The sequence below is a fragment of the Pelodiscus sinensis genome, chromosome 10, assembly GCF_049634645.1.
Source record: "Pelodiscus sinensis isolate JC-2024 chromosome 10, ASM4963464v1, whole genome shotgun sequence".
Lineage (NCBI taxonomy): Eukaryota > Metazoa > Chordata > Testudines > Trionychidae > Pelodiscus > Pelodiscus sinensis.
Window position 1 is genome coordinate 9,934,492 of NC_134720.1, and position 26,927 is coordinate 9,961,418.

The window sequence follows — 26,927 nt, forward strand, 5'->3', positions numbered from 1 at the left end:
ATAACCCCAGGAAAAATGAAAATACACGTCCTTCAAATTGAGGGCAGCAAAACAATCTCCCAGATCCAGGCATGGAACGATGCCAGGAAGGTCATTCGAAACTTCAGCTTTTTTAGTCACCAACTTAGGCCTGCACCTTCTGAAGGAGCTGCTTGTGAGAAGGGTCCCTGAAGAGGGACATGAAAGGAAGGTGGGGGGGTGGGATAGAAGAGAACCAGAGGGAATATCCCAGTCTGACTGTGTCTAGCACCCACTTGTCTGTCATGATCTGGGCCCAGACAGGATAAAACTGAGATAACGGTTCCCAAATGCGGAAACTGGATCCAGGATAAGAAATGGAATGCCACCCTCGCACACAACTTCAAAAACTTTTCCTAAGCCCTGGTGACTGCCTGGAAGAGGCGTGCTTGTGTTTATCCCCTCCACCCCCACACACACTATTATTATTAGCATTTGGAGGGCGCTGGTGTCTCCTACGGTTGCCACTTCTATCAGAATCCTGCCTATGATGAAACAGGTATCAGGACAGGAGCTTCAAATGTTTGTGTTGGGTGGAGGGTGTATGCAGGTTCAATTAGACATTCAAGACAGGAGTCATGGGGATCCTTATAGGCATAAACTTCTGGCACTTAGTATACAGTTTAAAACCATGGATCCAAGGCACGTTCCTGTGCTGGGGATGGGAACAAATACTCCCTGCTAAGAAAACTATTTAACAACTACTGGCAACTATCTAACACTTAACTAACTACAGGAACAAAGCTAGGGATTAAAACTTGCTCTGAGGAAAGAGAGAGAGATAGCTTCAATTAATATCACTGGTGGACAGTGGGCTATATACCTTGCCACACCCAACTTGGAATGCACAGGAGCAATCACTCAAAGAACAGGCAATCATAAAGTGATCTATCCTCTGTCGCCCATTCCCAGCTTCTGACAAACTAGGTTAGGCTAGTATTACTGGGTCCCATTGATTATCCTTATTCCACTAAGTTTTTGTGATGCCTATTTTATCAATAACCTCATTTAATACAAGGTACTCTAATTCACCCATCTTATTATTTAAATTACTAGCGTTTGTATATAAGTACTTTAAAAACTTGTCACTATTTAGCTGTCTACCATTACATAATGTTATTAAATGGGACTCTCATTTTATCATGTCTCCAATTCTCTTTAAGCATGATTCTCTAGCTAGACTACATCTCTTATGATGCATTAGAGTCCCTGGCCATGGTACAACACTGCCCTCACTTCTCCAGGAGGACAGAGGAAACAGCTCTACAATTGTTTCCCATCTGGGAATACAATTATTTGGGTAGCATAATCAAACACCACAAATCCACAGGGGCCTTGTTCCCAAACCAAGCATGATCAGTCTCAAATTCAGAGGCTAGAAAATGGGCTTTCAAAATCATTCCATATGCGTATTCCAGATGGGTCCACTGGTTAAATCAAGCATATTCTGAGAAGTCTCTTAGTGAATGCCCTTTCCCCACACATTTCAGACAGTAAATGTGCCTTCATCTCCACTGGATAGGAGGCATAATGCCTGAATGCATATGGCATCTACAAGAAATCAGCCAAAAATGATATTTGAATTATGCAATAAATACCTATATATATTTATATGAGGGGGAAAAAAATCTTATGATTTGGAACTATGCAATTGTGCAACAGCACAACCTAAAATGTATGCCCTTCCCAATTTCCTCCTATTGTTTGTTACATGTCTTTTCATTTCAAAATGAAAGCTCATTTCAAATGAAACCGTCTCAAAAACCTTCCAATTTAAATGGTAATCCTCCATCTTTCAAATCCATACATTAAACTAATTTACCAAATTTACACAGTTGAAGTTTGCACTAAGCAAATTACCAATAAAATATTTTTAAGAAATAGATTAAAGCATTACAACATCGAGCAACAGGGAAGGCACAATAATAAAAAAAGGAATTAAGGACTAGTTGACTATCCTGTCTACTATCCAATAAGCATTTGCATCCCTAATCTGAATGTTTATATGTAAGTGACCTCAAGAACCAAAGAAATATGTTGCAGAAGAAATGTCTATGTAGGTGCTGCATATTCTACCCAACACTGAGCCCAAAAAGGAAGCTTTGCAGAGGAAGGAAAATTATCTGTTTAAATATAATGCGGATTTGAAAGTTACTAGTTTATATCCTGAAAAACACAAAAATTTTAAAATCGTCTGAGCACTGAATGTCCCTTTGATTTGGTTCTACAGATAACATGTACAGCTTATTCTTCAACTTTTTTTTCTCCAAAATTCAGTGTACTAAAAACATTCTGCATTCAGAGATATAGTATGTATGCATCAAGGCTTTGGTTATGTGAGCATTTAAGGTAATATATACATAATTTTAAACAAAGATCTTTAAACTGAAGACGCTCTAGGTTTAGACTTTCACACAAACAATTGTTGATTTCAACCAAAAATGTTTACACGCTGGTTATAGAAATTTTAAATAAATCCATAGTACTAGTGTTTGATGTAAATTGTAATCACATTCTTTTCTTTAGGTTACTGATTATCCCTTTTCAGAAATCATTGTCAAATGCTGACTGACCTTTCATTAATCTCCACTAAATGCCTGAGGAATTTCCCTACAAAATGCTATATGTACACAGAATTATACACAGAATGAACGATTATTTCTTCTTCTTTTTTTTTTTTTTTTTTTTTAAATTAAAAGATCCAGAGCACAGGTTCTCAAACTGTGGTCTGCAGAGCACTCCATTCAAAAGGTCCACGGGTAGCTCTCTCTAAGGCTGTGGTCACCAACTTGTTGATCGTGATCAACTGGTTGATCGGGAGGGATCGACCAGTCGATCGTGAAGCATTCAGGGGCCCCCCCCAATTCTCCCCATCCTGAAGAAGCCCCACTACCTACCTCCGAAAATGGAGGTAGTGGTGGCTTCCCATGGGGTGGAAGGAAGTCCGGCAGCTGCGCACCACTTCCAGGGTTTCTGGAAGTGCGCTGCCTGCTCCCCTCCTCCAGGTCTGTGGTGTGCTGGGAGGAGGTAGGAGTCCTGGAGGAAGTCGTGTGCTGGGGCTTATTGGGGCGGGGGAGGGGTTGGGGGAAGGGATAAGGGGAAGCGTGCACTGGGGCTCGCCTCCTCTGCAGGGGAGGAGGTAGGAGTCTCAAGGGTAAGTGCACGCCAGGGAGGAGTCCCGGGGGGAAGCGCGCACTAGGGCTTCCATCCTGGGGAGGGGAGGCATGAACCAGGGCTCTCCTCCTCTGCGGGGGAGGAGGTATGAGTCCAGAGGGGAACCGTGTGCCGGGGAGGGGGGAGGAGTCCTGGGGGGGAAGCGTGTGCCGGGGCTCCCCTCCTCTGCGGGGGAGAGGGGAGGAGTCCCGGGGGGGAAGCGTGCACTAGCGCTTCCCTCCTGGAAGGGGGCGGGGGAAAGAGGGGAAGGGAGGCGTGCACCGGGGCTCCCCTCCTCTGCAGGGGAAGAGGTAGGAGTCCTGGGGGGGAAGTGCATGTCGGGGAGGGGAAAGGAGTCCCGGGGGGAAATGCGAGCCGGGGCTTTCCTCCTTTGTGGGGGAGGGAGGAGGAGTCCCAGGAGGAGGCTCTTGCCAGAGCTTCCCTCCTCTGTGGGGGGGAGGGGGGAGGGGTGGGAGGGAAGCAAGTGCTGACAATTCCCTGCCCCAGCCAACACCCTGCCCCCTGTTCCCACTGGCACTCTGCTCCCACTGGCATCCTGTCCCTTGCCTCCACTGACACCCTGTTCTCTGCCCCAGCACCCACTAGCACTCTTCCCCAGTACCATGTCCCCTGCTCCCACCAGCACAGTTGGGGCCACATTAGCGAAGCTTTGGAGGAGGGGTGTGTTTTTTTTTTTTTTTTGTGCCTCTCACTTGTGTGACTTTTCGGTGACCCCTGAATCAAAACAGGTTCTCATAAATAAAAACAATGCTGAAACTTTTTGCGTTTGACATATTTTATTTAAAAATGATGCCTGGCCAACAAACCCCCATCTGTCCACAGCATCATAACACTCCTGCACACGCACTCCCAGACTCTAGGTTTGAACCTATCATACACTGGAACCCCCTGTCCTGAGCTTCTCACATCCCCAAACTCCTGCACCCCCACATCCTCAGTCTTATGCCACAACACTCCTACACTATCCACACACTACAAATCTGTGTCCTGAGCCCATTATACTCCTAAACCTCCCTGCCCTGAGCCCTTCCCATCCCCCAACCCAAACTCCTGCACCCACCCTCACATCCACAAGCCTGTGGCTTGCTCAGTACCCCAACCCTCCACCTGAGTCCAACACTTCCCAGCCTGGAGCACCCTCCCTGAGCCAGCATCCCCTCCTCCCCCTTCTCCTGCATCCAAATTCCCTCCCAGACCTTGCACCTCTCGCCCCTTCCCACACCCAAACCCCTCATTCCCACCCCAGAGCCTACACATCCTGTCTCAACCCAGTGAGGGTACAGCTAGACTGCAGGAGTTTTTCCAGGATTCTAGAGGTATCCCAGAAAAACTCTTCTGCATACAGGGATGCATTTGTTCTTCCACTTTTTTTAAGCGAAAGAGAAAATATGCTCTTTCAGTAACCCCTATATTCCTCTTTCCATGAGGAATAAGGGGACTTCCAAAAGAACGGGGTTTTCTGACATTTGGTCTAGTCTAGACAGGCCAAATATTGGAAAAACCTCTTCCTACAGAAGGATTGGGAAAAAAAGCAGCAGTATAAGGGTTGGGGATAGCAAGTGATGGAGAGGAGGAGAACAGAGAGGGCAGGGTGGGGCTTCAAGGAAGGGGTGGGGCAGTAGATCTTGGCTGTTCTCTCATTTAAAAAGTGATCTTGGGTGTAAAAAGTTGGAGACCACTGCTCTAAGGTTCCAACATTCTAAGGCCGCTAAAGAGAAAATCTTCCAGCTACTGTGCATATGCATACACCTGATTCGAATGCACAAGAACAAGCACTCAAAAAATATACAACTTTTCTTCATCTTTAGTGTGTGAAGGGAAATCAAAATATTTCCTATATAGTTAATACACATTAATTTTTAAATCCTGTAAATATTGATTACCCTCCCACAACTGAAGTTTAATATTTCAATAGCAAAAGAATAAACACTATAAAAAGTACCATAAATATACCTTTTCTGCCTTTTTGTCAGAGATATCCTGCTTTTCTAGAACTGCCATACTCTCCTTCAGATTTTTCACTATATCTGCAGGAGACTTGTGGGACTTGCCAAAGGGGAATGGCATTATTGCAAGCTATAAAGGTCTTCCTTCTGTAGCTCTTGCTTCACCTGTAAACAGAAAATAAAAGAATATCAAAGGAAGAAACAGTGAGTCAACAGTAACAACATATGTGAAGATCTAGAAAGCATTATAAAGGCATCAGTATACTATGCAATGTAATTCAATTAAACCAGAACACAAAAAGATGTCATCCTGAACACTAAGTTGTACACAATTTGAGTATCTAATTTTCAAGAACTTTCAACAAAGAATCCAAGAAATCACACTGAAGTTATTTCATGCTTCAGCTAGAAATTAAAAATTATACCTAGAACCAGAGTAGCATACAAATGGCACAGTTGAAAGTCACATGCTAGAAAGATAAAAAATATGATTATTTCAATTTATGTTGGCAAGAAACATCAAATCACTAACAATAAGATCTGACATGGCTCATTGTTGCTGAATGCTGAAACTTATTTTCAAATAAGTGGCTGCTGACAACATGATTTTATTACCAGGACTTAGAGCGTTTAGGGTCATACTCTATCCAACTGAAGATCACATTAACAGAGACAGTTCTTTTGAAGGTGTGGTGTGCCCTCTGCCTTGTATTAGCAAACCTTTTGAAGGGATAGTTAGCATCTGCATTCAATATATTAATGCCTTTATATAAATTAAATAGGAAAAACTTTTTCTCTAATACCAGAGCCTTAATTCCTAAACTTGAGTATCTTCATTCACACAATAGCTTCCCCATAAATTTCACAAACTCTATTTCCAGAATTCTAGACCAGCTACAAGTAAACAGAAAATACTGCACTGAAAAATACTGATGGGTTACTTCTGTGGGAAACAAATGATAATATCATTACAAACAAAAGATGTCATTCTGAACATCAGTTATTTTTCTATCCACACCTGCCAATGAGAAAGATAATGAGTCAGCATGGATCAGTATAAAACATTAACATCTAATTTACAACAAAACTTCTCATCTAATACAAACACCTTTTATATGTTACTTAACAAGTTTCTCCCTCAACTCATAGATATAAATACTGAAATTTGGTACGTTCACTGATTATGGGCTTCAAAGTTTAGTTTGATCTTTCCATCACAGGTCACTAAAAGCATTTCAGTTTTAAGATTTCAAACATTTTTACTGGTGAATTAGGCGTAGTCATTTGCAAAAGTTACAGCTTGTTACATGTCTGGTATAATTCAACAATCTGAAGAATTGAACATCTATTTAAGATTTTATCACAGAAAATCCCAATAAATATGTGAACCAGGTACATGATAAAATTTACTGTAACATAACTGTTACATGCATCCTGCCTGGATGAACAAGGCAGGTCCAGACTCAAATGCCCAACCCCATGGGCAGAAATCAATATGATCTCCACCAGTGGTGGAGTTGCACTAGTGTGGCCCAACTCAGGTATCACAGTCACCGGCTCCGTAGATCTAAGAGTGGGAGATGGTCCTGTCTGGCCTTTTTTTTTGCTGTGGCAGCAGAGACTGATCGTGCGGCACTACAAGGTCTTGTTCTCTCAGCACTGGCCATGCTGACAGTGCCGGAGCACTCCACATAGAGGATGAGGTACTTGTTGCAGGGTCCGTCAACCCAGGATCAGAGTGCTGCTTCCATTAGAGCATGGTTGGGCAATAATTTTTGATGGGGAGAGGGTCACTCCAAGATTTTGGAAAGTGGTCAAGGGTCGCACTCTTCCAGGATATTAATGGAGAAGGTGCAAGGTCTGGGATAGAGGTTGGGTGCAAAAAGGAGCTTGGGCTAAGGGAGTGTGGTGCAGGAGGGAGAATGGGGTCTGTGAGGGAGTATGGGTGAAGGAGGGGTGGTTGTGACCTAGGGCAGGGAGTCTGGGATGCAGGATTTGGGGATGTGATCTAGGCTAGGAGGGACTTGTGATCTGGGGCAGGAGATTGGGGTGCCGGATCTGAGAAGGGTTATTTGTACAGAAGGGGGCAGAAGGTTTGGGTATGTGGGGGGGCAGTGGGTTAGGGAAGGGAGGGGCAGGCGTGCCAGAGGTAGGCTCTGAGAGAAGGTGGCTTGTTGTTCCATGTGGCTCCACTTGGGCATGAGAGGGAGGAGAAGGAGGGGACAAGTAGGAAGGGAGAAGGCTTCTTACACTGGCCCTGCTCCCAGCAAAAATTCTTGGCTCCTATTGGCCGGAAACTGAGAGATTGGCCAATGGAAGCTAAGAGATTTTGCTGGGGGCAGGTACAGCATGAGAAGTCTCCTTCCTCCCTCCCCAGCTGCCAGTTGTCCTCCACTTCATACATTCTAAAACATGAACTGATCTCTGTTTAAGGGTTCCAGCGAGGGGGCCATGGGCCAGATTTGGTGGCTTAGTGGGCCGGATTTGGCACGCTGGCAGCCTCTTGCCCACCTCTGTATTAGAGAAACTGTCAAGCGTTGATCTCTATCTTCTAAAGTCTGGTGCCAGAAGATCTTACAGATGGCATAAAGAGCCTTCTGATAGCTCTCTCCTAAGCACTTCAAACAAGCAACAAGTGTAAGGATCATTTTTGGGTATACAGGGCATCCCCGCTATAAGTCACCCGCTATACGCTGGGGTTCTGCACTAGCGTCACTGACGCTTGTGGGAACTGTTCCATTTTAAGTCATCCCATTCCCCACTCTCCCATCACGCAAAAAAGACCAATTTCCGCAAACTGAAGTCAGCCACGGGAAAAAAAAAATGTCCTTTGCTTTACGTCCTTCCACTATATGTCAAGTACAGCAGGTACACATTGTACACTTCAAGTAGATTTCACAGGCTTTAAAGCCCAGAGACTCAGGTATGCACTGGAAATGCCGCCTTTCCCAAAGGAATATAATCTAACTAACCCTATTCAATACCACTACTACTAAATCCTAGAAAACAAATAAAAATTATGTAAACAGCTGCTGCTGTGCTTGTTGAAACAAGAGCACAGAGAAGTTCCAGCCAACCGTCACTGGCGGTAAGTAGGACTGGAGGAGGGGGTAGGTCAGCAGGGCTCCACATAGGGAGCCATGAAGGCATGACTATAGGGGGTGCTTAGGCCGATGCTACAACTAGCTGCAAAGGCAGGGTTTCCCAACCTATGAGTCGGGACCCAAATATAGGTCGCCATTACATTTCAAAAGGGTTGCCAAGTGTCTCCTCAGGTGGCTCTGCCGTCCCTCCTCCCCGTTTCTGAATTGCCATGGGTCACCAAGTGTTCCTGAATTGTCAAAATGGGTCCCCATCTGGAAAAGGTTGGGAACCGCTGTGCTAGGGGAAAAGTCTTCTGGCAACTGCGTACGTGCATGTGCACGTACCTAATTGGAATCAACATAAACACTCAAAGAAGAAATTATACTTTAGGGCCAAAAGTGCCTACATTTCTTGTCAAAATTATCATGCTCCATCCAATGCAAAATATCAGCATTGTGCTTGTCTGATAGAAACACTATCAATTATCATGCAGTAGCACCTAAAAATCCAAACCATGACATCTTTTTTACAATAAAACTTAAAAAAACAACAAATAGTCTGGTAGCACTTTAAAGACTAACAAAACATGAAGATGGTATCATGAGCTTTTGTGGGCACAACCCACTTCCTCAAATGACCAGAATGTTGGATGTCCAGAACTAAAATAAATAGGGGGAAAAGTGGGGGGAGGAGGGAAAAAATGGGAGGAGGGGACAAGAAGAGGCAGTGGGTATAAAAATATCAAGGGGAAAGAGGAGCTGGAATGTATCAGGACCTAAAGACTGGATAGTCAAAAGAGGCACACAAGAACCATTAGTAGGCAATAAGAGAGGAAGAGTACTAACAGCAGATACTATACAAAGAACTATTGGCACCTTCATTGTTTGGTAGGTTGATAATGTCCCAGACATCAGGTATCTTTATTTAATCCATTAGCAAGAGTATCAAACTTGTGAATGAACTGTAGTTCTAGTCCTTCCCTGTGTACTACTGCAAGTGCTATTGTTTACCACCTTGTTTCATGCAGTAATGAATTATTTGTGATATTACCCAAAAGGTGGTAAATTTGAAAAAAAATCCTCTTCTCTAGCCAGAGAACAGACTTTTGAATGAAAGATCATAAATGTCACCTATTAAGGGATTTTCTAAAGAAAAGCTATTATAAAAGCTATTAATGGCTTTTCTATCTTCCCTCCCTCCCGCATCCTCACTCACTTTCATCAGGCTGGGACAGAGGGCTGCAGGATTTTGAGTGTAGGAGGGGCTCAGACGGTACACGTCTAGACTACAGGCTTTTGTCGACAGAAGTTGTCGACAGTATCTGTCGACAAAGCTTCTGTTGACAAAGAGCGTCTAGACTACATCCAGTTCTGTCGACAAAGCAGACAACTTTGTCAACGTGACAGTGTAGATGCATAATGCCTTCTGTCGACAGAGTTCTGTCGACAAAAGGCGTTATTCCCCATAGAATGAGGCGTTATTCCCCGTAGAATGAGGTTTACAGCCGTCGACAAAACTGCTGAGTTCTGTCAACATTATGTTGACAGAATTCAGCAGCAGTGTAGTATAGTTCGTAGGTATAGTTTTGTTGACAAAAGTCCCCTTTTGTTAACAAAACCCTGTAGTCTAGACACACCCTGAGCTGAGCCTGGGGCAGGGAATTGAGAGCAGGAGAGGGTTCAGGGCTGAAGCAAGGAGCAGGATCTGAGAGGGAGTTTGAGTGTGTTGGGCGGCTCAGGGCTGGGACAAGGATGCAGAAGGGGATTCAGAATGAATAGGACTTGACGAACAGAGGCGAAAGCCGCTCGCTAGCCCCGTACTGCGCATGCGCAAGATCCACATTGAGCACACATGCGCCGCAAATGAACAGGGAGCCCAGCTGAAATCTACTCGCCATGGACGAGTAGATTCAATACTTTGTTGAGCCCTGAGAATGAAGATTCTGGGAGGGAGTTTGAGTGCAGAGGGAGTCAGGGCTAGGGCAGAGGTTTGAAATGAAAGAAAGGGTTCATAACAGGATCAGGGGTTTGGGATACAGGCCTCAGCTGGGGACTGCTTATGTCAGGTGGTTCCTGGGTAGGGTACAGTGTGGCTAAGGCAGGCTCACCTCTGCTCGGGCCCTGTACCACTCCTAAAAGAAGCCAACAAACTCCCTCCAGCCCAAGCCCTGTTATGACCCTCCACTCTGAAAAGGGTGGGATTTAGGGGACCCGATATCAGCACCCACTCCTCCGTCTCTCCTTCCCTGCACAGCAGCCGTGGGGAGGGTAGCTTTAAGGCAGAGGGCAGAAGAAGCATGGCAGTGGGGGAAGGGACAGCTGAAGTGTAGACACTTGATAATCTCCTGGCCAAACCAGTCAGGATACCTGTCAGAGGCTCCAAACAGGGATGAGAATGGTGAACAGGTGGTGGCTGGAGCAGTCCCCGCCTGTGCCAGGGGCACTCCAGCCTGACTGGAGCAGACTCTGCCCATGGCAGGCAGGGGCGCTCCAGGTCAGCCAGACTGGTGTGGGCCTTCCTGCCTGCGCATGTTTAACTGGTTAACCAATTACAGTAGACTTCCGATAATCCGGCACCTTTGGGACCCAGGTGATGCCAGATTATTGGATATGCCGGACTATCAGGAGGTACTGAGCCAGTGGTAGTGTAATTGACTAACAACTTCTTGAAGCAGCTGCCTGCCTCTCGCCCCCTCTCTGCAGCCACCGCTTGCAGGCTTTGCCTCCCTGCAAAACGGCGGAGGGTTCGGCCCTCACCGCGCCATTCCCTGCCACCACCAGAGGCAGGAAAGGAAAGATAGGCCAGTCAGTCTTACCTCGGTTCCTGGAAAAATCATGGAAGGGATCCTTAAGGAATCCATTTTGAGGCACTTGGAATGGAGGAAAGTGATTAGGAATAGTCAGCATGGATTCACAAAGGGCAAGTCGTGCCTGACCAATCTGATTAGCTTCTATGATGAGGTAACTGGCTCTGTGGACATGGGGAAGTCAATGGATGTTATATACCTTGACTTTAGCAAGGCTTTTGATACGGTCTCCCACAATATTCTTGCCAGCAAGTTAAGGGAATGTGGACTGGATAAATGGACGGTAAGATGGATAGAAAGATGGCTAGAAGGCTGGGCCCAGCGGGTAGTGATCAATGGCTCAATGTCAGGATGGCGGTCGGTTTCTAGTGTAGTGCCCCAAGGTTCAGTTCTAGGACCAGTTTTGTTCAATAGCTTTATTAATGATCTGGATGAGGGGATGGATTGCACCTTCAGCAAGTTTGCGGATGACACTAAGCTGGGGGGAGAGGTAGATACGCTTAAGGGCAGAGATAGGGTCCAGAATGACACAGACAAATTGGAGCATTGGGCCACAAGAAATCTGATGAGGTTTAACAAGGACAAGTATAGAGTCCTGCACTTGGACGGAAGAATCCCAAGCATAGTTACAAGCTAGGGATCAACCGATTAAGTAGTAGTTCTGCAGAAAAGTACCTGAGGGTTACAGTGGATGAGAAGCTGGATATGAGTCAACAGTGTGCCCTTGTAGCCAAGAAGGCTAATGGCATATTAGGTTGCATTAAGAGGAGCATTGCCAGCAGATCCAGAGATGTCATTATTCCCCTTTATTCAGCTTTGGTGAGGCCGCATCTGGAGTATTGTGTCCAGTTCTGGGCCCCCCTACTACAAAAAGGATGTGGACGTATTGGAGAGGGTCCAGCGGAGGGCAACCAAAATGATTAGGGGGCTGGAGCATATGACTTATGAGGAGAGGCTGAGGAACTTGGGTCTGTTTAGTCTGTAGAAGCAAAGAGTGGGGGGGGGGGGGATCTGATAGCAGCCTTCAACTTCCTGAAGGGAGGTTTCAAAGAGGATGGAGAGAGGCTGTTCTCAGTAGTGACAGATGGTAGAACAAGGAACAATGGTCTCAAGTTGTGGTGGGAGAGGTCCAGGTTGGATATTAGGAAAAACTATTTCACTAGGAGGGTGGTGAAGCACTGGAATGGGTTACCTAGGGAAGTAGTGGAGTCTCCATCCCTAGAGGTGTTTAAGTCTCGGCTTGACAAAGTCCTGGCAGGGTTGATTTAGTTGGAATTGGTCCTGGCTAGAGCAGGGGGCTGGACTTGATGACCTTCTGAGGTCTCTTCCAGTTCTATGATTCTATGATACATTGCAAGCCTGTCACCTGCTGATCTAGCCGGAGGTAGTGTAATTGACTAACAACTTCTTGAAGCAGCTGCCAGAGCACTTCTGGGTTCCAGTTGGTGCCTGACTATCGGGAGTGCCAGACCACACGATGCCAGACAATTGGAGTTTTACTGTAATCAGGATTTTATATCCCTAGCTCTAACATCTACAAGTAGATCCCGTAACCACTGACTTAGATCGATCACTTTTTGCATCTCCTCCCTCAAATACCAATGCATCTATCTATCTCCCTCTCTCAAAATAGACATCTATCTGGGATGGTCTAGATGGTACTGGGTCCTGCTATGAGGGCAGGGGACTAGACTCGAAGACCTCTTGAGGTCCCTTGCAGTTCTAGTGTTCTATAGTAATAATGGGCTAAAACACTGATTCTGAGCTGGTTAGACCAGAATGCAAGTCTTTTTAAAAACAAATAAAATTCTCAATTCAATTTTAAACCTTTCATGATTATACTTACACAATATTCTAGCAGTGAACTATGACGACCCCTTTTCTTTAAAATGCTCATTTAGTGCTATGTTTAAGATGTTAGCATGAAAGGATAGATTCTGCCAAATTTCAATCTTGGCTTTTCATCCAATTTAGCAACAATCACATCTTTACCATTTTTGGGATAACAGAGACTCATGCTGAAGAGTATAATCATAGGTACATTTTAGTGCTAATCACTAAAACATCTCGTAGGATCAAATTCATCAATGTTATTCTCTTCTACTTTTATAATGAAAGTTCCATTCAATGGTATATTTGATTTCTGAGAATCAAATAAAATGTTTTCTGCTCTTGTTGAGATAAGCACAAATCCTTTTTTCATGTTAACTTGTTTGATGATGTTTAAATTTCACTTTAGACAGATTGTTCTAATTATTTTAATTTAGTGTATTGTTTCCTACCTCTTCCATCTGTTTTAGGCATGTTGAGTGAGATGAATTCATACACGGATGTTTGACAACTACTAATCACCTACTAGCACTATTTACAAACATGTTTCACATTTATTACATACAGTCTGTCTAAAAAATCCCAACCTAATACAGGGGTTCTCAAACTTCACTGCACCAAAAGTTCTCAAACTTTCCAGCAACAAAAATTACTTTGTGACGCTAGGAACACGAGACTGAAGACTGAGCCTGCATGATCCCTGTTGCCCCGGGCTGGAGAAGACAGAAGGGGACAAAAGTGAAGTCCAAAGGCTTCAGCTCCAAGTTGGAGGCCTGTAACCCATGTTCTGCCACTCTGGTTCAGCTTTCATTCTGGGTCCCAGTAAGTCTAAGTCAGCCCTAGTGTCCCCATCAAAATGAAGTTGTGACTCACTGTGGGATCTCCACCTATGACAAAATGGAGATTATGAGAATTTTATTTCCCTTGTTATGCTACAGATTTCTACTGTCCTGGAGTAACCCCAAGTGTGCCCCAGTTTCCCTGAGCACTGCAGCAATACCTAGATGGAGATGGGAATTTTGGTGAGATAGCCTTCCCCACATACACAATGGCTGATGCCTTCTGTAACCTGAGCATGAGAGGAATGTGTGACCAGCTGACACCTTTTGCCTGGGAAGCAGGACAAAGGTCGGAGGCAGAGCTAGCTGCAGGGCTGGGATGGGCTGCTGAGTGTGGGTTAGTCTTGCTGGCTTAGAGTACAGGGAGGGGATCAGGGCCTTGGCTCTGAGCTCCCCTCTCCCAAAGATGGACTGTACTCACTGCTTCTGTTTATTGAGCTGACAAGTCTGTTCTACGCTGTGTCCCTGTCAACTAATAAACCTCCTGTTCTACTTGCTGGCTAAGAGTCACATCTGACTGCAGAAGGGGTGTGGGCCTGGTGACTCCCCACCCCTTGGTGACATCATCCACAATTTGAGAACTGCTGACCTAGTAAATTCAACCTAACACTGAAAAACAAAATTAGCAATGAAACTTACAACCATACTTACACATTCCACTCAAAGACCCAAAGACAGCTGATTCCACTTACTAATCACACTTGCCTTTCTAGGGACGTAAAGGACTAGTCGACTAGTTGTTCCGCTGCCTTGCTGCCTCTATCAGAAAGAGGCCAGGGGGAGGGGGGGAGAGAAGGGGGTACTTGCAAATGGCAGCACCACTTGAAGCCTGGGGACAGACTCCACATGGTGCTGCTGCTTTGAAACGCTACTTGCAGCCCGGGGCCAGCTGGGGTGTCCCCAGGCTGCATGTGGCATTTCAAAGTGGCAGCATCACATGGAGCTCAGGATCAGCTGGGAACGCCACAGCTGACCCCGCCTCTGTGCAGCGTTGTTGCTTTGAAACACTGCAAGGAGCCTGATGCTGGGCTCCCCACAGCATTTCCAAACGACAGTGCCACATGGAGCCCAGGGTCAGTCCCCTGCTAACCCCGGGCTCCATGTGACGCTTTTGTCTTTGAAGTGTAGCAACAACCCTAGGGCTGTTGCTACAATCCAAAGGCAGAGGTGCCCTATCAACTAATCGAATAGTCGATGCAAAAATGCATCAACTACTCAATAAGTCGATATTTAATATCCTTACTTCTCTCCAGTTCTCAAAGACTTTAAGATTCTACTTGCCTCAGAAATGAGGAACAAGATCACTAACACCATGACACAAAAAATTCTAGATTTTTATTATGGTTCATTAGCTCATTGTCAGAGGTTTCCATTCCTAACAAATATAACCCATGTTTTCCCATGACCAACTGAACACACAAAACTATAGTTTTTATACACAGATTGAACATCTCTAGTCTGACACCCTTGGGACCTGACTGGAGCGAAACCAAAGAATTTGCCGAACCATAGGAGGTCAATATTGCCTAGCAGCATTAGCAACACTTTCAATACTTACTGGGCTGTTAGAAGATGGATAATTTAGGGCTAAAGATGAGCACAGAACACGGAGAACCAAGATTGGTGACTATAAACAAATTTCATGAGACCACAGGAAACTTGGCCACACCCATGTTAAGTTATCCAGATAACTGAAATCATGATGGACTATGGATATTGTCAGACCAGAGTGTGCTGGACTAAAGAGCTCTGCAGCCACAAAGTACGTCTCTTTGCAACTTACTGTTTTGAAAAATGTATACTGATGTGAAAATATAAACAATGACTATATAATATAATGTATAGTCATTTTGAGATTAACTAGTACTCATGAATCCAAGATGTAATTGACACTTGTAATATGAAAATGACAAACTAACTGAGCTTAGTATATAATTTAAAGATGCCATATTTCAACATTTATTTTGAAAGGCACACTGGAATTTCTATACTAATTAATGGAGAAAGCAAGTGACAGCAGTCAATATACAAGTTTCTATTCTCAGACTTGGAGCCATGGCACTGTCAACATCTTGAATCCCTCTATCTACAGATCATGACTCTTGCTCAAGAAGAGAAAAGAAGTGGCAAACTGGTCAATTAAGATTTTTTCGGTCAGGACACTGACTATGGGAAGCAAACTGTGCAGCTGAGGGACTTAAGACAAACAGGAGGTAAGATGCAGGAGAAGCAGTTGCAGAAATGGCATGGCAAAGCAGAAACCCCCTTCATCCAAGACTAAGGACAATGAGCTCCTGACTGAAAAGGAGGTCATCCAATTGCTAAACAATTCCAGGGATGACTCCCACATTTCTGGCTAGTGAATGAGCAGTGGGGCCATAACAGTGAAGTTGGAGAGGGCTTCATGCATAGCTGAAGGGCCAATGAAGCCTAATCCTTACACCTGCGATGTGTGGAGAAGGTTGCTGATACGGTGGAACAAAGCAGAGATCTATTACATCCCTAGCTGAAAAGTAAGAGTGTGTGGGATGTGACAGTGAGCTGCAAATGGTGGGGCGGGAGGGAAGAGGAGAGAGAATAACCCCTGACCCCTGCAGGAACAAAAACCATTTCCAAATGATTTTTCCATGAATTTCAGTAGGTCAGCTGAAATCTATGTTTACAGACATTTAATGATTAAACTCAAATCCTGTCAAGCTTACTCATCAGCTAGCATGCCAGTGACAAAAAAATGCTGTCTTTCACTACCACACTATTTTTTCCCCTATACAGACCTGGCTACAGTGATTCATGTATTTGTCATCTGCAGACTAGATTACTATAATTCTCTATCTAAAGGTGATATGAAAACAGTGCAAAGACTCCAGCTTGTGCAAAATGTGCCTTTTTCCTAGTTCCGCAACTGACTCCCATTCTGCTCCCACTAATATTTCAAGCTTGCTATTCAAAATCATCATAACAGGGGCAATTGCCACTGAAGAACCCTCATGTAGCAAAGACACCGTGCCTCAGTTTCCTCTCTTCAATTAAAAAAAAAGATGTCACAAAGGGCTTTCATGAATTAAAAATAATTCCAGCTACTACTCCGAGGCCTCTCCTAGCTGGAATCCTTCCCCAGGCACTTACCCATCTTGACTAACTCTCTCTCTGATTAATAGATCAGTAAGCAAACCCCCTCTGCTGTTGTCTGGTCTTTGACCCTTTAAAAACAAACACACAAACACACACACACAGCTGGGGGATGAGTAAGAGGGCAGAAGCTAATTCATCACCTGTGTGGCTGAGTCCATCATCCCTAAAGGCCCAACCAAGCTCTGACAGCAATTAATGGATTACCACCAGGTACAAAAGAAACTACATTGCCATCGCTAAACAGCCAAGACAATTGTGCTCCTCGGGGGCAACACAGGTCATAAAAACCAGATGAGACATGCTGAGGTAAGGGGATCCAGCTGTGGAACAAGTTTTCAGAAGATAACAGACTAATCTAGCATCAGATCATTTTAAGGTCTTTTGTAGTAAAAGTTCTGGTTATGGTTTTAAAAAAAAAAGTTCAATCCACATCCCCCCACAAAAAACATACCATGCTCAAAGAAGAGTTTCCCGGAACTAGGAAAAGGAGACGAGTCATAGACTAGGGATGTTACAGTGTGTATATTTCTGTAATTAACCAGCAATTACACATTTAAAGGGGGGGGGGGGGGAGAGTCAGTGCTCACAGCAATCAGCTCGTTCCCCACATCTGCTGCCTCTGATGCAGAGACAGTGGCGCAGGGGGCAGGTGGCTATGCCAGGGCTGGGTTTTAAGACAGCTTCCAGCGAACCCTGGCTCCTGTCTGTTCCCCACACATATGCTGCTGCCTCTGTAGGAGGCAGCAACAAGGGGCAAGAGGCTCCACAAGTGGCCACCTCATGCTGCTGATTCTGATACAGATGCACATCCCAGTGGCCACCCCGTGCTGCTACTTCTGATACAGATGCACATCCCTACCAGACTTCACAAAATCCACTAGGGACTTTGTCACACCAATCAATTTAATCTGAGATTTACTCAGATTACTGACTGATAAAACAACTATAAAACTCTAAATTAATCTTTTTTAGTGTACATTTTCTAGAATGCCAGATATTCTAGTTGAGGGGTTGGCAAATTTTTCAAACCAAAGAGCCAAATTACATCAGAATTCAGAACAAGTGGTTAACAAAGAGCCAGTATAAGAATGCCCATTTGCATGACTGATTAATTAAAATTAATCAACTAATCAAATAGTCGATGGTATTTCCATCAACTACTTAAATGTGCAGGAGCACAGGGTGAGTGGGAGACTCAAGCAGTCCTCTGCTGGCCCCATGCTCACTGTTTCTGAAAGCAGAAGCCCCACTCTTTCAAAGTTGGAAGTGCCACCAGTTCCCTGTTGCACCTCTACCCCTGGCCCCGCACGGAGATGGTGCTGGGGGGAACCAGCTTTTAAGCCAGCTCCTGCTCCTACCAATGCTGCCTCTCTTTGATAGAGGTAGCAAGGGGGAGGAAGCAACTAGTCACTTACATCCCTATGCTAGGGTGCAATTTGTGGATGTGGGTGTGCAGAGTCAGGGTTGGAGTGTATGAGGGGCTCAGGACAGAGGGTTTGAGTGTGTCAGAGGTACAGAGGGCAGAGCACTGGGAGTGAGAAATAGGATTAGGGCCGTGGACAGGGCACTATAGCCAGATGAGGGCTGGGCCCTGACTGAGTCCTTGTTAGCCAGGCAGGAGCAGGCTGAGAGTAGTGTATCTGTTGAGGGAGAGGGTGGAGGAGCAGGCTGTGCAGGGTGTCTGGAGAGGGGGAGGGGGCAGAAGCAAGCTGACAGCAAGTGTCTGACCAGCAGAGGGGGCAAGGTGTTTGTCCAGGGCAGAGGGCTGGGGGCAGGGTGTCTGGTCAGGAGGGAAGATTCAGGAACAAACTCAGGGTAGGTATCTGGCCAGGAGGAGGGTGAAGGAGCAGGCTGGGGATAGGTGTCTGAGCAGGGTGGAGGGGGAAGGAGCAGAGGAGGGGGGTCTAGAGAGGGGAGAGGGTCAGGAGCAGGCTATGGGTATGTGTCTGGCCAGGGCAAGGGGACAGAAGCAGAGTGAGAGCAGGGTGTCTGACTTGGGGGAGCATGCAGAAGCAGGAGAGGGTGCAGGAGCAGGCTGAGGGTGCAGGGACTCCACAGGGGAGGAAGTGCATGAGGGGGCTGGAGGGAAGAGAGTGCATGAGAAGGCTGGTCATGAGGGGCCTTGTTTTCATGATGCACACTGCTTCCAGGCATCCAAAGCTTTCTCCGCTGCTCCAATGGGGGCAGCAAGGAAAGCCTCCAAGAAGCACATCTGTGTGCTGCTGTTCCCATAGACAGGGAAGGGAAAGTGGTAGTGTGTGGAGCCATTTCTAGCTCTGGCTTCTTCCCTGCGAGCCTGATCCAGCTGGGAGGCTTGGGGCTCCCCCCCCTCCCCCCCGGGAAGCTGGCACTGACACTGTAATCTTGCAGGGTGGCACAAGGCTCGAGCACCAGCACATACTCCCTAAGGGGGGGGGGAGGAATTGCCAACTCCTGCTCTAGTAAAACCACAAAGGAATTTTTTTTTCTTTTGTTCTGACAAAATCTGCTGGGGACTAAATCTCTTCCTCACAATCTTTTACAGGGAAAAATTTATTTGCATATTCCTCTGGTACACTAGTCCACAGTAGTGAAATAGTAAACTTTTCAATACCAGAAGACAGATTGAGCGGTACTAAAAATCTGATTTATAGGAATACTATACTCTCAAAAATTGCCTTTGATAAACTTAAAAATTATTTATGAAGTCCAATATATTTTTCTGTTGTTTCCAAAGCTGAAAAAGTAGTCTTATGGAAGCAAGTCAGCAGAAACTCTGACTAGCATTTATTTAATTTCTGTTTGTATTTCCAATGACAACTAAAATTATATTAGAAGATTTACTGGCATTGCTCTAGTCCTAAATTCAATTAATTATTGTTTTCTGGAAAATAAAATGAAAATATACATGCTTTATTTAAATCATTGCTTGGAGATGGGGCTGGGGATGAGGGGTTCAAGCATGCAGGGTTCCCCACGGAGAAAAGGCTATCCAAGTCCTTTCTTACCGCAGCAGCTTGGGGCCAGGGGAGAAGCACCTCTCCGTAGCCTCTGCAGCCCTAGAGGGCAGTTCTAAGTTTCATCTGCTCCCTAGCCAGAGTGAGGAATGCAGCTAACTGTACACTTTCCCCTCAATCCCTGATGAAGGAGAACAGCCAGCAATGTTTCCATATGAATTGGGGGAGGGGAGGGAAGGGGAGAGGAGAAGCTTCACCCCCTGTCCTCCCTAATGGGCATCTGGAGAGTGAGAGGCTTGGGTTTGGGTGCAGTACCAGATGGCTTGATACTGTCTCTTTTCTCCATGGTTTTATGAGAAGTAATCCCATTCCAGGCATATTCCATTTTCCTGGCAAACCCAAACTCCTACCTTGTTTTAAGTTATGATAAGAGGAAACTGTACACCAAATGTGATGGTCCTAGCTCTTACCATTTAACAGGAGTTCTTGAACAGACATGCAAACTCTCTCAAATACATAATAGATTGGCAGAAATTTTAAATTTAGAAGGACTTTTACATATTGTATTTGGAGACCCTAGTAGTTTTTCGCCAAAGTCAAAGCATACTCCTGGACAAAGTTAGTACAAAAGAAACGATAAAAATATTCTGTTTTCAACACTCCTACGATTACCAAAATAGGTAGAGACTGCAATGGCGATTTCTGCAAAGTTACCAAACGGAAATAATCCATTTCATATAACCCAGCTAGCTATCAGATGTTTACATATTTTTCTAATTAATTACTAAGAATTTTAACTAATTAAAAATTAACATCCCTGTATTTTATCATCTCTCTCTACACTCATTTACAACTTCCTAGCTAACTCCTGAAAGTTTATTTTTATGCTTCATATTAAGTATAAAGCGCCTTCAAAGTTGTATTTAGCTGAATTATGTAGTATCTATTTCTATAGTTTGGATAAAAGGGCTGAGTTTTCCAGCTTTACTAGATGTTCTCTATATGGGAACACAGAGGAAAATTAAAGTGAAGTAAAGGTGTGAATAAATTAGTTAAGCCATATTAAAGTCCTATGTGAACACACTCGTTCAGAATTCAAGTGTCCTTAATTTGGTTTAGTGTATTCCAGTTCCAGCATGAAACTGAGTAAACAGTAGGGCTACGTCTACACTGGCATGATTTTCCCGAAATGCTTTTAACGGAAAAGTTTTCCGTTAAAAGCATTTTCGGAAAAGAGCATCTAGATTGGCACGAACGCTTTTCCGCAAAAGCACTTTTTGCGGAAAAGCGTCCGTGCCAATCTAGACACACTTTTGCACAAAAAAAAAGCCCCGATCGCCATTTTAGCCATCGGGGCTTTTTTGCGCAAAACAGTACTGTGCTGTCTACACTGGCCCTCTTGCGCAAATGATTTTGCTCCGAACGGGAGCAGCATAGTATTTCCGCAAGAACACTGAGGATCTTACATGAGATCGTCAGTGTTCTTGCGGAAATTCAAGCGGCCAATGTAGACAGTTGGCAAGTTTTTCCGCAAAAGCAGATGATTTCACGGAAAAACTTGCCAGTCTAGACACAGCCTAGAAGTATTTTTGTACATCCTAACATGATTTAATCTTTCTAAACATTCTTAAAGAAAGAAAGAAATTAGCAATGGCAGATTAGCACTGCCCTAGCTCCCTGCTTCTCCTCTTCCTCTTGGGGCCCTGCCCCCTTACAATTAGAAGCTGAAAACCAGCAGTGATAGGGTGACCATATTGCCCACTTCACTGCTGGAAAGCAGTCTATGGCCCGCCTCCCTGCTCCCCACGGCGCACTGTCTAGTCTAGGTCAAGTGGAGGGTCTAGGTCTCTCCACAGCAGCTCTTACCACAGCCTAGCTTCCAACTAGGTCAGACAGCAAAGACTTGGGGGGCTGGGGAGAGGAGAACGGGACAGGGGCAAATGTTCTTTATGTCCCAATAAATCTTAATCCACCTCTAGAAGTTAATAAATTTTTGAACCCCAGTAATTTCCCAGATGCTAAGGGAGCTGGCTTATTAGAGAAGATGAACTACAATAACTTTTCCTCCTAACAGCATACATATACTTTGGTTATGTCTAGACTGGCAAGAATTAGCGCAAATACTCTAAACGCAAGAGTTTTTGCATTAAGAGTATTTGAGTAAGACAGCGTCTATACTGGCATGTGTCTTTGCGCAAAAGATTTGCTTTTGCGCAAAAGTATCAATGCCAGTGTAGATGCTCTCTTGCACAAGAAAGCTCCGATGCCATTTTAGCCATCGAGCTTTCTTGCGCAAGAAATTGATGTCACCTCTCTACATTGGCTTCTTGTGCAAGAGCAGGAGCGTCAGAGAATTTGCGCAAGCAGCACTGATTTCATACAGTAGAATGTCAGTGTTCTTGCGCAAATACTCGCGGCCGGTGTAGACAGGCGGCAAGATTTTGCTGCAAAAGCACTTGCTTTTGCGCTAAATCTTGCCAATGTAGACACAACCTTGAAATTCAGGTTAGTAGAAGCGATAGGTCAGTGCTGTGTTTAAAAGGTACAAATTTAGATCTTAAGTGCAACAATCACTATTCACTTGCCACCCTCTCTGTCCCTGAATTAACTGTGTTCCCTCAAGTCACTAAAGCAGTGGTTTTTAAACTTTCGGTCGCAACCCAGTAACAGGGTCATGGCATTGGACCTCATTGCTGCAGAGTAATCATGTGGCCAATGAGGGTGCTAAGGCAGACTACCTGGCTTGCCTGGCACCACAGATTACACTGTACCCCAAAAGCAGCCAGCAACAGGCCCAGCTCGTAGGTGGGGCGGGAAGAGTGCACAGGGCTCCTTGCATTGTACCTACCCTGAGCACTAGCTCAACATTCCCACTGGCTGGGAACCTGCAGCTGGCTACTTCTGGGGTACCGCATGATCTGCAGTGCCAGGAGAGGCAGGAAGCCTGCCTTAGCAGCCCTACTGCACCAATCCGCAGCAGACAGGGGCTGCTGCCGCAAGCCTAGGCTGCTGCGGACAGAGGCTGCTTTGTGGCAGCCTCCCCCACCACTCCCCCCTCCATGCAGTGTGGTGGGAGGGGGAGAGGAGGGAGGTGGCACTCTGGAGCTGGTGTTTGGGTATCTGGCTTTTAAGATGGCTCTTCACCAGCACTGGCTCCTGCCACCCCTTCCCCCCACACCGCTGCCTCTGTAGGAGGCAGCGACGGGGGGCAGACCAGTCCACAGATCTGGCACATGTGAAGATCCAAAAGCCAGCTCCCTGTATGTAATGGCTTCAGTGTACCCCCTCACTCTCTGCATCACTGCCTCTCTATCAGATGAAGCTGCGTTGGGATGGGCGGGGCAAGCGGATCTGGTGCTCATGGGTAGCCTAATTAAAGCCAGCTCCTCATGGGCACCTGCTCCTACTCCCTTCTCACCTTGCTGCCTCTGATAGAGGCAGCAAGCGGGGGGGGGGGGGGGGGAGGTTGCATGTAACAGATAAGATTAACTGAGAAGCCATGGCTTATCGGTAAATCAAGTAGTGGATAAACGCTGACATCTCTAATGGACATTACTTACAGCTCCTCAAACAATCCTGAATTATTGCCAATCTCTCCTCAAGAAAAGTTTAGGACTGGCATGGCAAGTATTGCAGATTTGGAGTATGCATTGTAAGATGTTTTGAAAATCTTCTCAGAGCCAGTTTGCATTTTACTCAGTTTAAGACAATGTTACAGGGATGGGAGGAAATGCAGGGTCATGAATGTCCTTCCTTCCCACCCCCCCAGATTTGCTTCTTGGCTTATACTAAGCATGCTCACTAACACTGTTGAAGCTGGCTGCCCTTGGCAGGGGTGGAAGGGAATTCTGTCTCTCCACTATGCACTTCTAAACACAAATGCTAGAAAGAACCTGCCTTCCCCACCCCCGCCAAAGGACCAGTGCTTGAAAAACGCATTCACCTAGGGTACAGCTACACTGCAAGCTTATTTCAGAAAAGCTATTTAGAAATAGAGCATTCACACTACAGGGAAGCCTCAAAATTAATCCCTAATGTGGATGCGCTATCTCGATTTAGAGCCCCAGGAGGCACTGGGGAGGAATAACTTAGAATGGCCATGATGAGAAGCTATTTCAACACAGCAGCAGTGGAGCATCCACACATACCCTCTTCTGAAAGACCTTTTTCAGAAGAGGCTTTATTCCTCGTGGAATGAGGTTTACCAATGTTAGAAAAAGCCCTCTATTGTTTCAATTTTCTTTTGAAATAACACAATTGCTGTGTGGACACTAGTACTGTTTTTCTGGAATAATGGTAATTAATCTGGAATAATGGTGCAGTGTAAACGCATCTCTAGATAAAGCTTGCTACTTTCTAAGGCAGTGGTCTCCAACCTTTTTAACCACAATATCACTTTTTCAATTTAAATGCAATGTAAGTTCTACCTGAAACCCAAATACTCTTCTTCCACTTCCTTCCCATCCCCCTTCTTTGAGGCCCTACCTCTGCTCCATGGCCTCACCCTGCTCAATTCCATCCCCCTTCCTCCCTGAACTGTATTTACTTTCACCAAGCTGGGGTAAGGGGTGGGGTGCAGGTTCTGGTCTTGGGCCAAGGGATTTGGAGTGTGGGAGGGGCTCTTGTCTTAGCCCAGGGTGATGATTTGGGGGTCCAGGAGAGGTTTCAAGATGCAAGCTCTGGGAAGGAATTTGAGGGCAGGAGAACTCACATCTGGGGCAGGAGGTTGGGAGTAGAAAGAGGTTCAGGGCTAGGACAGGGGTTCACGGAACAGCCTCTACCTGGGCACCATCTAACTGAGACTGCTTCTGAGTAGTAGAGCAGTGGAATTAAGGCAGGCTTACTCCTGACCTGGCCCTGCACCACTCCTGAAAGCAGCTGGCCTGTACAGCAGTGGCTCCATGGCACCACGTGCTGCCCCTCATCTATAGGCACTGAGCCCACAGCTTCTACTGGTCAAAGTTCCCCGTTGTTGATCAATGGGAGCTTCAGGAGCAGTATCTGCAGGCAAGGATGGCACATGGAACCCCCCCAATCTGCCTCTCTCAGGGGCTGCAGGGAAACACCAGTCAATTCCAGGAGCAGCAATTACCATGGGGATAATTACTCCAGCCACAATAGGTTAGGTATTTTAGAACTTACTACTCAAAGAATTAAATGCAAGCATAAGACAGAAATGAAAATGATGAAATGCACGGACGAGTCAAAAACCAAAAATAACCCACTTTGCAAGCAGTAAAAACCCTCTCTCCCCCCCCCCCCCCCCATGTGCCGTGTTGGGAGATAAGGAACAGAGTGTGTTTGTGAGCATGTCAGAGACATACACATTTTGTGAGAGTAACAGAAATTTGCATTGCCAAGCTCCATCCCTTTCTCTCAGTGTGGAGATAGGGTACAGAAGTGGGGGGACCAAGGACACCCTGGCATCAGCACCGCTAACCCCCCCCCCCCCAATACACCCTGCACAGCAAGCAGGAAGCTCCCAAGGGGGCAGCTCCAAGGCAGAGGGTCGGAGCAGCATAAGAGTGGGTGGAGGGGCAACTAAAATGCCAGCACTTGATAGCTTCCTGGCCAAACCAGTCAGGATCACCCGTCAGCAGCTCCAAGATCTACTGGTAGATCCCAATCTACTGATTGGTGACCACTGTTCTGAAGTGAGTTACTTTCTAAGGATCAAATTAGTACAGAAAAACAATACTGAAGATGAATGAAGAGTCAGCAAGACAAAATAGTATCCTTTTATATTTGAAAGATTCTCCATTATTTTAAAGACTCTTTTGAAAAGTGTAAACAAGTTCTGGAGACACATATTTTGTTAGATTTAAACTGATTATTTCTCTACTGGCCAGAGAAAGACTTCTTCTCACCAATGGAACCTGGAGATCTCATGCTCTACATATCCAAGAATGCTTGTTTTCATAATTCGGTTAATCTATAAGGTGCCACAGGACTCCTCACCGCTTTTGCAGATTCAGACTAATACGGCTACCCCTCTGATACTTGTTTTCATAATTATCACTTTTGATAATCTACCTTCATAAGGGTATAAACAGAGATGTATATTTCTGCCCACTAAACAAATCTGTGAAGCTGTGAAACTGTTTGAAGTTGTACGGGAATAAATGTATTAATCCCCCACAAAAATTGATCCTAAACACATTGGAAAAGTAGGTATTTAAGCACTTCATTGAAGTCTCAGTTCTTCCTAAGCAGCACTCCTTTATTAAGAGTTTGAAATCTGTTTTTCTATTAGTTAAACTGTTAGTCACACTTCCTTTAGTAACAAAATGAAGTACTTGTACATTAGGGATGTGAAAGTGTAAACGTGTGCACGTGTGCCTGGGCTCATCGGTTAACCTTCAATGTTACACAGTCTGTCCCCACCCCGTGTTTCCAGTGTGTTTAAGTGCTGGCTCCCCCACTCACCTGCCCGTGCTCGTGCCTCTGATACAGAAGCAGCAGTGCAGTGAGCAAGCAGGAACTGCTACGCATGATAAAGCCAGCTTTTAGGCTGCAAAGGTGGGGAGCCACCTCCCCCTGCCTGTAAATGTGTAACTGCTGAAATTTTCAGCAGTTACACGTTTATCTAAATACATGCAATTGAACACCCCTATTGTACATTTTCAGCAATGTTGATAATTGATATACAAGGCAATTACCAAAAGCAGTAAATTACTTTATTTTACATATGGGGTACGTCTAAACTACATCCCTCTGTCGGCAGAGGCATGTAGATTTGTTTGTTCAGCAAAGGCAAATGAAGCCGCGATTTAAATGATCGCGGCTTCATTTACATTTACATGGCTGCCGCACTGAGCCGACAAACAGGAATAACGGGGCTGCCGACAAAGGGCTTTGATGTCGACAGGGGGAACGTCCAGACTAGCGCGCGAGCCGACAAACAGCTGATCAGCTGTTTGTCGGCTCAGCGCGGCAGCCATGTAAATGTAAATGAAGCCGCAATCATTTAAATCGCGGCTTCATTTGCCTTTTCCTATCTGTCTAATCTACATGCCTCTGCCGACAGAGGCATGTAGTCTAGACACAGCCATGGAGTAATTTATATACATGTAAAGAAAGATGCACTCAAAAACATTTTAAGATTAAAGATTTAATCTAGCTAAAGGTGAGGTGTTTTATACGTAGACAAATCTTTGCATTC

At 45.3% G+C, this 26,927-nt stretch overlaps 1 protein-coding gene across 3 annotated transcripts in view; it reads right to left on the reverse strand.

Annotated features, from left to right (window-relative positions):
- CAB39 (calcium binding protein 39) overlaps positions 1 to 26,927 on the reverse strand; it is a 92,418-nt gene that overhangs the window by 57,211 nt on the left and 8,280 nt on the right. For 2 of the 3 annotated variants that reach the window (XM_075937496.1, XM_075937497.1), the window contains one exon: positions 5,146 to 5,303. In XM_075937496.1, the coding sequence (XP_075793611.1) occupies positions 5,146 to 5,259 (114 nt within the window). In that variant the 5' untranslated portion in view covers positions 5,260 to 5,303. Of the gene's footprint in view, positions 1 to 5,145; positions 5,304 to 26,927 lie in introns of those variants that run through there. The other variant, XM_006114244.2, reaches the window with a different exon arrangement.